This window comes from Octodon degus, unplaced genomic scaffold (assembly GCF_000260255.1).
Source record: "Octodon degus isolate 3935 unplaced genomic scaffold, OctDeg1.0 scaffold00012, whole genome shotgun sequence".
Classification (NCBI taxonomy): Eukaryota; Metazoa; Chordata; class Mammalia; order Rodentia; family Octodontidae; genus Octodon; species Octodon degus.
In genome coordinates, this window is record NW_004524588.1 from 12,876,087 (window position 1) to 12,887,491 (window position 11,405).

Consider the following 11,405-nt stretch of genomic DNA (forward strand, 5'->3'; position numbering starts at 1 on the left):
TATATACTTGTTTTGCCAGATGGGTTTTTGCCAGGAGGGGTTTTGTTTTGTTGTTTTTTGAGACAAAGTCTTGCTGCATAGCTCAGGCTGGACTTGGACTCTGATCCTTTTGCCTCTGCTTCCAAAGTGGTGGGATTATAGGTGCACATCACAGTGTCTAGCACTAAGAGGCTTTTTGTTTTTATTTACGTTGCTCTTATAAGAGAAACTATACAGCTCATCTTTCCAAGAATCTGGCTTATTTTTGTTTCACATGATGGTTTCCAGTTCTGTCCATTTTTCTGCAAATGATATTTTATTCTTTTTTTAAAAAAATGTATTTGGTACAGGGTCTCACTACATACATCAGACTCGTAGTGATTCTCCTGTTTACAGCCTCCCAAGAGCTGGAATTACAGGTGCACGCCACCACGCCCAGTCTCAATCGCCATCTCAGCATGCCCAGGCGAGGGGCCGGCACAGCACATGGGGGATCGAACCCCGGCCGCTGTGCTCTGCATAAGCAGGTGCATTAATCCACTGAGCTATCTGGCCAGCCCCGACTTTATTCTTTTTTGTGTTGATGATATTCTGCTATAATTCCTGGTACCAAAAACAACAAAAGAACTATAGAATACGCTACTGCATTTGTATACCACATTTTCTGCATCCATGCATCTATTGATGGGGTCCAAGGTATTTCTACAGCCTGGCTAGTGTGAATTTTACTGCAGTAAATATAGACCTGCCAGTATAGCTGTAGCTTGCTGTCCCTCATTCTTTCATGACTACATCAAATGGAATCTCAGTTTTTGGACCGTTGAGGACTCTCCCCACTGACATCTGTAACACTGTGTCAGCTTCCTTTCCTACGAGCAGTGTGGAAGTGTTTCTTTTGCCCTGCATCCTGATCAGTTTTTCCTGATGAATACAAAATTCTGTTCTGATTGGGGCGGTAACGACAGGCCGCAGTAGTTTAGATTTGCACTGCCGTGATGGCTACACACCAAATGCTTTTTCTTTGGAGAAGTGTCTATTTTTGTTTGACCATTTATTGATGAGGAAGTTGGTTATATACGAGTTCCTTATATATCCTAGATGGTGACCCACTGAGGCTTTTTAAAAAATAAGAGTGCAAGATTATGTATAGCTCCTGTGGATATTGAGATTATTGAATGTGTGCTTCAAAAAATTGATAGTACCCTGAACTAGAAAAATCAAGCTTTTAAAACATGAAACTAATAAGCACTTCCCTGGCAAGTGCAAGGGCCTGAGTTCAATCCCCGGTTCCGCCCAAAAGAAAAACAAAACAAAACAAAAAAACCCAACTAAGTTTATATTCCTGGAATAACTTGATATGCCGTCTGTCTTAGCCTACAGCATCGTGTTCCGCAAATCCTGAGCCACCTGTGCTGTCAGCGTCGGCCCATCTGATTTATGTGTATCACCCCCAGTCGCCTTCAAGCGTTGCCCTCTTCGAAGTAGCTTAGTCTCCTGGCGCCACCTGGTGGCAAGTTTGGGAAATTTCTGACTCAGCTTTTCACCTCTTAGGGAAAAGCATGATGGTTCTCTGTAATAAATACTAATTCCTTTCATCCTATTTTCTTTCTTGTGCTTTACATTTATCCACTTACCCCATCCTCCTTTCTATTGATAATTACATTTTATCAATAGTATATTCAAGAAAATCTTTTTAAAAAAGTCTTTCATTTATTCATTTGGTATAGGGTCTCTCTACTCAGCTCAGACTCGTGATACTGATCCTTCTGTCTCAGCCTCCCCAGCACCAGGATTACACGGGATTACAGGCGTGCACCACCATGCCAGGTTCTGGGGCCAGCATAGCATGTGGGGATTAAACCCGGGTCCTTGTGCTTGCCAGGCAGGCACTTAGACTGCCAAGTTATCTCCCCAGCCCAAGAAAATCATTCTTTTTCCTCTTTTTTGCTCTCTCTCTCTCTCTCTCTCTCTCTCTCTCTCTCTCTCCTTCCCTCCCTCTCTCTCCTTCCCTCCCTCTCTCCCTCTTCCTCTCTCCCTCTCTTTACCAGTATAAATCTACCTCAATCATTATGAGTGCAGAAGTGGTGACTACAGAAAAGTAAAACTATACATTTAAAAATGATTTTGATATAATAAAGTGCCAGCTCTGCTAGCCTTTGAAATCTTTGAAGATATTAAAAATTCCCTTCAAAAAAATTCTTAAACTTCAAGAACTATTTAATCATCTTCAAATTATTGTGTTCAGCTTAACATCAAACCCAAGTATTAATGAGTATAAGATTGTTGATAAATATTATTTCTGCGTTCCTCTGACAAATCTGGAAGTTTCTACTGTATCTTCCTGGGAAGACTCAGGTTTTCACTATGGGTTAAAAACTGCCTGCAAACAGAGCCGTCGTCCATAAGAGTTTGTAGGGGACCCGGCGGCCACAGGTGTGGGCTAAGCAATAACCCAGCCAGAGGACGGAGGTGCCAGCAGGCCCTTCCAACTGCTTAGCTCACTCCAGGGGGAACGCGGGAAGGGTGAGCCTTCCTAGGCCAGGAGACGACATGTGGAGCAGAGCCAGCTGGGCAGTGGCTTTGTGGAGTTAATTGGGACTACTTCTGGCAAGAGGTATTACGGAATGGTAGGTGGGTCAGACAGAGAAGGAAGGGCTGCAATTGAGCTCCAGCCACCACAAGGGCCGGGTGGCTGGCGGGAGAGGTCGTTTTCACTGTGTCTGTCTTAGCCCATCCCTACCTGGTCATCAGCAGGTAGCACATATGGAGAATTTGCTTATTCAAAGCTAGCAGCTACTGGATCAGAGCAGGCGCCACCAAGTAATTAGCGTCCACTAGGCTGGCTGTTATCCGAAGTGCCAAGATTAAGAGAGGAGGTGAAAAATATATAATATCTATAAGACCACGTACTTTGACACTAATGAAGTTCTGATGTTGATGGCTTGAGCCTCATTATTTTTGTGAAATTGATGTTTGTGCGGAGCTCTTGTAATTCTTAAGAGAAGAAGCTGCTATTTCAAAGAGAGATTTAGTTACTCTTATTTTCATCCTCCAATGGTGGAGCTACAAAGAGGAATTTAAAATTTTAGAAAACATTTAAAGATCAGGAAGATTAATTTGGCAATTCAGTTCTTCAGTTAGTCCTATGGTAATCCAGAACAACAAAGATGTCCTGGCATTGAACACTGCTGAGAGACGCGGTGCACCCTCCCTGTTCAGCCTCCTCCTCTGTTCTTTTGCTAAATGCCGTTTAATATCTTAATGTCTCTTTTGAAAGGTGGGGACCCAAACTGTATGCGTTATTCCAGATGCGCTCCTGCCAAAGCAGCATCAAGCAAATGTAACAGGACAAAGGCTCCCTCTCTCTCGGTAAGTAAGTCCGGCAGCTGGGTGTGCTTTGGCCCACGCGCTTGTAGCCCTGCCAGGCTGTGCCAAGGCTTCCTTATACAGGCACCTGCTCGTCCGCAGCCCAGGGCCATGAGTGCTGCCCCACCAGGGGGCTGCCCCGAGCGCCCACCCCACTAGGGCCCCATTCCACCTTCCACAGCTCTCTTTCAGCAGTTTGAATCTCTCAGGCTCTTTACCAATCAAGAACATCTTACCGCGATTTAGTCATTATAAGGTCGGCTGGCATTTATTAGAAGGAAGCTCAATGTGTCATCTTGGTGACCCAGTTGGACTTGGTATTACTGTAGGACGCTGTCCTATACCAGACCCTCTCAGTCAGGAACAAGAGTAGTTAATTCAGTGCAGGCTCACACAGGACAGGAATGCTGTCGGGACGTTTTCCTTGAGCAAACAGTTTCAGCGGAGCCCAACAGTGAGCGCTGGGGATCCAGACCCAGGAGAAGAATTAAGGAACTCTGCATCAATCAGGTGAATAAAAATACGATGCATTCATCAAGATCTAGCAAAATTTTGAAGTCATTTCTCAATATGATTCACTGGGTAGCTTGTTTTAAAATTATTTTATTTCTCTGGCAGAGACTACTTTCATCTCAGTTCTAAATAAAACAGGAGCAATTTATTTTGCAGATTATACGTGCTGTGTTTGATTCACTGATTAAGCCTACCAAAGTTCTCTAAACCTAATTCGAGCCAAATGTGGATATATTTGAGATAATTCTTTAAGATGTGGAATAAATATCCATTGCAGCAAGAGGTTTTTGGATTTTTTCATGTGACAGGAAAAAAAAATGGTGCTGTGTGCTCCCAGTTAGACTGTGAAGGTTTATAAGTGACTTGCTTCTTCGGGCTTGAAGTTTGGGTTGCTCTAAGATGAAGGGAAGGTTGTGCTAGAATCTTCATCATCCCTTCACATGACCAAAACACTTTCTATACCTCAAAGCCCACTTGAAGAGCTGCGACACATCTATCATCACGTGTGCTCCTGTGGAAAGCCATGTAGCTGGTTGTAAAGTCATAAAATTCAGCTGGTCTTATTGTGGGTATTTAACTAAAACCCTTTGTGAAAATATAACTTAAATTTCCACAGATTGGCTCAAGCAATATTCAAAGCTATTCATCTCTAAACAATTTCTTCCAATGCAAGCATTCCTTTTTTTACATAGCACTATTTTGTTCGCTGATTAGTAAGATTTCCTAAATTAAAATTTGCCCAATGACTTACAATATTTTTTCATATCGATCTTCTCCTATTAGTGCTCTTGCTTTTTGGAGCAAGTCCTTTCAGGGAGTCAGACCCAGGTTTTGTCATCAAGAGTAGGAGGAAAGATTTTTGTATGACTCACCAGATGGTCAGCTCAAATGACTAAGAATTTGAGTTCCCTGGAACAGACCTTAGGGGGAGACAAGGGGGCTGGGGACTGCTGCACCCTCATCCAGAAGTGGCGTCCGGCTCTGAACCTTGGAAGAACCACGGACTCCTCTTTAGTTGATCTGAATGTTATTGGTCCGAGAACAGAGGACCAAGACTCTGAGTTGGCTTGTAGGCCTTCTCCTGCCACCCCCAGCATTCCTCTCACGGCACTGTTAGCCTCATGATGCGGGGCACATGCGTTACGGTGATGAGAACTTAGCGGTGACATCACAGGTGGGCTGCACCTGACTGGTTTCTTCAGGGGTAGACTCCTCTAGTCTTGGACCAGATGGTATTCAAATTGGTCATCAGCCCTAAGGCTAGTAACATCTCTGGGCTTCTTGCTTTCAATGTTCAGGCTTTTTGCTGGGCTTTTTTGTTGTTGTTGTTTCATTTTGTTTTGGTTTTTTTTCTGAGGTTTTGGCTTTATCTACCAGACCCAGTTAGACTTGACCTCAGGGTCCATGGCCTGGACCTTTGAAACCAGAAGTAGTCTGAGGCAGGTCAGGTGGAACTGCTGTGAATAAGGTAGACAGCACACAGGCTGCTGCTTCCGCGCTTCTTGCGACGTTCACATCCTAAAGGTTTGTGGCTGCTACCTGACAGGATGATGTCTGCGCCATAACCTTACATCATAATTCTGGAACGAAGGTCTGTGGAATTTATTGTCTACATGAGATTTAGTTTGCACAAAACAATTTGTTTTGTTTTGTTTTTGAGACAGCGTCTTGCTTAGGTAGACTGAGTTGGCCCTGAACTCATGGCAGTCCTCCTGTGTCATCCTCCCAAGTGCTGGAGTTCCAGGCATACACCACCACGACCAGCCAGCCAGCCATAATTCTGCGCAGGCTGAAGTCAGAAGGGAGAATTTGTGGAACTGCCTCTCTTTTGACACTGTCTTTGCTTCACTGTGTTTCCTCAGCACCCTTCTAGTCACCTTCATCCTTGGCAAACTCGGCAGGTTTTAAAAGCTAATCTACAGAATGTGTGAAAGGTGTCTAGAATCGTGCCCTTTGCAGCCCCACTCTGGTAATATTTCTTTCTGGCTTGACTCTCCTGATGATTTTCGGTGTCCTTACACAGGTCCCTGGCGATGGACACACGGCGAACTTTAGGATAAGGATATACGGAGATGGTCCTGTGTTTTGAATGTGCGCGCCCCAAAGTCTGGAATCACCGCGGGAGCCTGAAGGGCGATTCTTCCCGCTCTGTGGCTCCTGCTGACGGCCCCTCCTCATCTCCTGGCTGTTGGGTGTCCCTTTCTTGCTAGTTTCTCTTTCTGAACCCCTCCTGATTGCCTCTCCTGGGGACAGACTTTAGGAAGATGACCCAGGACTTGGGACTTCTGCACGGCTCCCTGCGGTCCCAAGGCATCGTCCCCAACACACGCCTGAAGGCATCAGCTTCCAAGAGCCCACTTTCTTCTGCATGACCGGATTGTAAGGAGGAATCTAAGGAGAGAAGTCTCTCGAGTTTTTCATTTGAACAAAGTGGCTGCGACTGATGCTTAGCTTTGACCTGAGAGCGGGACCGGTGGTGTCTAGCCGTTCCCATGTGCTCTTCTGTGGCATTTGCAGAAATAAATGCAACATAACCTCTCTTGTCTGGGCTGTTTGTATAATTGTATATAAATGTAGCAATAAATATATTCTGACATCAGCTTCGGCCTCATTTTTCCACTGGATTCTACACCCGGGGCAGATGGCGTCAATGACCTTCCTAAGGAGCGGCTGCCTTACCAGTGGGGCCGGCTTGCCACATCTCAGATCCTAATCTTCTCTAATTTCAGGGTGTTAGTTTGGCCAGTGTTGGAGAAGAGGTTAAGGAGGGTAGGGTGGCAGAGCAGGGACACGAGACGGCATTATTAATTCAGGAGTTGGCACTGGTCCTGGCACTCCAGGAAGGTTCGAATATCCAAGAACTGAAGCTCAGCGGATTGGCTGGTGGTGTGCGACGGGAGTCAGCTATCTTAACAGTCACTCTGACCTCCTCCGAGAACGCACTGTGCTGCAGTGAAGTGACAGGTACTGACAGGCACAAAGGCGCTTTGAAGAGTTCCAGAAAAAACACAAAATACACTAATATGACACAGAACATTCAGTCTGTCATTGATGGCTTTTAGGGGTATTAAGTAGGGACAGCTGCTCCAAAGACAGTCTCCTGCTATGGGGAGGGGCAGCGAGGTAGAGAACCCTTTGACAGACACTTTCTCTTATCAGGGAATATTTTATTCAAACTGGCTTGTCTCCATTAGTTTGAAATTGTTTTTATAAGGTAAAAAAAGAACCAAATACTTTGTATGTGTGGTTTTATTTTTTAAAATCATTAATGAATTAACTTGGTACAGGGTCTTGCTATACAGTTCAGACTCATAGTGATTCTCCTGTCTCAGCCTCCTCAGTGCTGGGATTACTGGTGTACGTCACTATACCCAGTTTTGGTCGACGACACTGCATGTGGTACCAGGTATCAAACCCAGGTCCTTGCACTTGCCAGGCAGGCACTTAGACCACCGAGCGATCCCCTCAGCTCCTGGGTGGGCTTTTTAAATTAATTAGTTTCATTGTGGTTTCTTATTAGGCCTTTCATTAGCCATAAAGTCAGTCATAAAATATGGGAGTGCACGCTAGGCAGAGTGATGCTCACTTGTAGTCCCAGCAGATGGGAGTTTAGAGAGGAGGATCACCGCAAGTTCGAGGCCAGCCTGGACCACACAGTGAGATCCTATCTCAAGAAACAAAAAACAAATAAAAAGATAGGGGAATGCCAGGATTTCTGTTGGTTCTCGATTTCAGAGGCTTCGGGGCACTGTCTGCCGGCCCTACTGCTTTAGGCCTCTAGTGTGGCAAAGCCTTGGAGCAGGGTGTTTGTGGAAGGAAAACTCTTTGCCTTATGGCAGCCAGAGCAGAGAGGCAGAGCCTGGGAGGAAGGGACCAAATGGAGTCCCCAGCGTCGCACCCGTAATCCACGCCCACGAGGCAGCGTCTGTCTTTCGTTTCTGTCCTTTTCCAGTGAACTCATCCAGTGCGGCTCTCCTCAATGCCCCGATCTGCTTCGCGAGGCCAGGGCTCTCAGGAGCCCATCACTGCCCAAGAGCCCAGCAGCGAGTACCCCAGACGAGACGCCAGCACAGGAGCGTAGCGCGAGCATTTGGAGCGACACGCCCAACCACAACACGGCAATAAGGGAGAACCCCAGTTAGAGCCAACACTGCAAAATCAAAAGCCTTAGAGAACTGCGGGTGCTCAGCTTGTGGGCTTTAAATGTGGCCAAGGGGGCTGCGTCCTGCCACTGACTGATGGGCTGGCTTTGGTCACACTGATGCTGTGACTGCTCTGCTGCTACGTGAGGTTTTGGGACAGAATGATTATTAAATCCAAATTTTCAAATTACTTTTGGTCCATACAATTTCTCCTCCTCCAGAAAGGGGAAAACTGTAGGCCAGTTTTTTATTTGTTTGCTTTGTTTTTTGCGGAACTAGGGATTGAACTCAGGCCCTTATGCTTGCCAGGGAAGCGCTTATTCCACTGAGCCATCTCCCCGGCCCCGGCCAGTATTGATATTAAAGAGAAACTCATGACAAAAACGAGCAGAAGGGAATACGCAGAGGGTTTATGATTAGACTCTAAGAAATGCACTGTTGAAATAATGACAAGTTAAAATCACCTAGGCATGGGCCGGTGGTATAGCTCAGCAGACAAAGTGCTTACTTAGGCACGGTCCAGGGCTCAATCCCTGGCACCACATGCTGTGCCAGCCCTGTCCCTGGGGGCCCTGAGCCGGCGATGGAGTCTGGGTGTAGTGGCGCACGTCTGTAATCCCAGCACTAGGGAGGCAAAAATCAGGAGGATCACTATGAGTCCAAGCTGCATAGTGAGCCCCTGCACACACATGCGCGCGCGCACACACACACACACACACATCACCTAGGCAAACCCCTTTTGAGGAAAAAGAACTTAGCTCTCCCTTTTCATGGCTCATTAGCCAGGTTTTCCTTGCCCTTCCTCTGCACAGGGCAGAAAGACTCAAGTCTATGCTTATCATTGATCAGGCTGATGGGACACAGAAGCCTCAGGAGCCGGCTTCCTTCCTCTACAATCTGCCCACATCCAATCAGGTGGTGGAACTCCAGCAGCCCTTCACCCTGGTGACTGCTGGGCCTTAGTCTCAGTGAAGCTTTAATCTTCTAACTGGGTGAGAGCAAAGGTAATGCACTGCAACCACAGGGGAGAAGCGCTGTCACTTCTAGATGCTAAAAAACCCTTATGTCCCCTTCAACATGTCAGCGGAGAGTTCCCTTCTCATAGACATGATGCTCAGCTGCCCAGTTCCGCTGCCCTGGTGGCCCACTCCTAATTTCTTCCTGGCAAGAGGAGAGCCGTTTGCAAGATGCCTGTGCAGCCCAATCCTGGTTTTGGGTTTTCCTTTTGGGCCTTGGCTGTCTACAGGAAGTTCACAGATCCTGCATGACACTGTCATACGGAGGCAAGCCCAGGCTTCTGCAGGGGAGGGTGTGTCCGTCTCCCCTCGGTTCATTACAAGGAGGCCCAATTATCACCCACTGAAGCCCGTGTGCTTCAGCAAGAGCTTGGCAATCTTCAAGTCTTTGCCTGCTTATTGTTGTTGCTGCACTAGGGTTTGAACCCAGGAACTTAGGCTTGCCAAGTAGGCACTTACACTGCTGAGCTATATCTCCAGCTTTCACCTACTTTTGAAAAAAATTTTTTTTTTCCAACCCCATTAGCACTGTGGTTCTCCTTTTACCATACATCAGAACTGTCTGGAAGATTTTCTAAAAACAACAACAAATCTGATGCTGGGTTCTGCTCTAGAATTTCTGATTGATCCAGTCAGGGATGGAACTCAGGAGCCGGCACCAGTAGCAAATTCTGAGGTGAGATTGAGCCTGTCGGATGGGGACTTCCCTTAAGACCCAGAAGCACTAGGCTGAGAATAATTCTATTTATTGTTTCCCTCAAGCTCCCAAAGAACCAAATGTTCTCCAGGCTTCTGAGTCAGCCAAGCAGCCTTTGCTGAGCCGGGGTGAGCAAAACATCCCTGGGCCAGTCTGAGTAAGTCTGACAAATCAATATCCCCTTCTAGCCCACAGCCTGGGGGAGACTTAAATGGCAAGGATAGCATTCATCTTGGTTCTAAGTAGAACACGAGATAAATCAATGCCAGCTGTACGTCAGTTCCGAAAGCGTGATTTTAACACAATCTAATAGATGCATGCAGCTATCCTGTGATAAAACCTTACAGAGCACGGTGCACGAATACGCATTTAGCTGAGGATTTTTAATGTTGATGGCGATAGTAGGTTTTGTCAGATTTTCATTAAAATATAAAATAAACATTTGTAGATCTGGTAACCATGAGACAAATCTTTACAGACTGAATGCACTTGTAGAATCGGCACAAGACCAAAAACAGAACCACCAGCCCCGCAGAGGTCACAGCCGTCCCCGCAGAGGTCCCCAGGTGCATTTCCTAGGTCCTGGGCCTTTTTGCCAAGAATCCCTACTAACTCCTACTATAAGAGGGTAGATACATTTCACCTGGCTGGTACTTTACACAAATGACGTCATTCCGCACGCACCAGTTGCTTTTGAGTTCTCTTAAATTGCTTTTGCCTGGCTGCATAGCTTCCAGCGCATCTCACCTTTTCCTGCCCTTCCTCATCAGGCCGGTCCAGGCCCACTCTGGAAGCACTTCCCCCTCCTCCACGTGTCTCCCGCCCCGGGGCTTCCTGCGAGCTGCCCTTACCTCAGCCCCACTTCTGTCCCTCGGAACAGGGGCAGCTCCTCCAAGGTTGCACGCAACACCCTTTCTTCAGAGGCCCTTTTCTTTTCGGTGTGCATTTGGCAGGTCACTTGCCCCTCCGTTCCACTTGCCGCCTGCCCAGGGACACTCACCTCTTCCGCTCCTACTTCACACCAAAACCACGCACACACAACCCTCTCGGCTGCAAGGCCATCAGCAAGCAGGGGAGAGGAAGGGACAATTGGTGCCTGATTCTCATGGCCATAACAGACTGACACAGGTCCTTCACAGAAGCAAAGAGGTCTACTTGACTTACAGTCTGGGTCTGAAGAGTCCAAACAACATGGTGCCAGCTGCAGGGGAGGCTCCTGGCTATGTGCGCCCCAGTGGAACCTGCAGGCAAAGAGCTCAAGGGCACAGGTGGTGGTCACTTAACAATCACCCGCGTGTTTCCCACCCCCTGCGAGGGTGGTGCCCACCTCTTAAAGTCAGCCTGCCTCTACACTGGGGATCGTGCTTCTAGCCCAAGAAAGGAGGCGAGATCTCTACCCATAACCACACCACAGCACCAAGCCCCAGGCTGTGGCCCAGTATAATCGAACTGACTTGTTCCAGGGCCAGGTCCTGCCTCTACCCTTGCCGCTGGCCACCCGTGTGCTCTCTCCCCTCTCCATGTTCTATAGAGTGCATTCTCCACATTGTGGCCCCCAGGGATATATGTGGAGACCATCCCAATTGTTAGGGTTGTGTGGCACCAGCATCTAGCGGGCAGAGGCCAGACATGCTGGAAAACCCCCTAGAATGCGTGAAAGAGTCCTCCTACCTGAAGAAATGACCAGCCCTC

General features: G+C 47.2%; 1 protein-coding gene across 1 annotated transcript in view; it reads left to right on the forward strand.

Moving 5' to 3' along the window:
- Positions 1-6,385, forward strand: part of Rdx (radixin) — a 64,664-nt gene extending 58,279 nt beyond the window's left edge. Inside the window, exons 14-15 of the mRNA XM_004626216.2 lie at positions 3,257-3,348; positions 5,882-6,385. Of these exons, the coding sequence (XP_004626273.1) occupies positions 3,257-3,323 (67 nt within the window). The 3' untranslated portion in view covers positions 3,324-3,348; positions 5,882-6,385. The remainder of the gene's footprint in view (positions 1-3,256; positions 3,349-5,881) is intronic.
- The last annotated feature ends 5,020 nt before the right edge of the window (positions 6,386-11,405 follow it).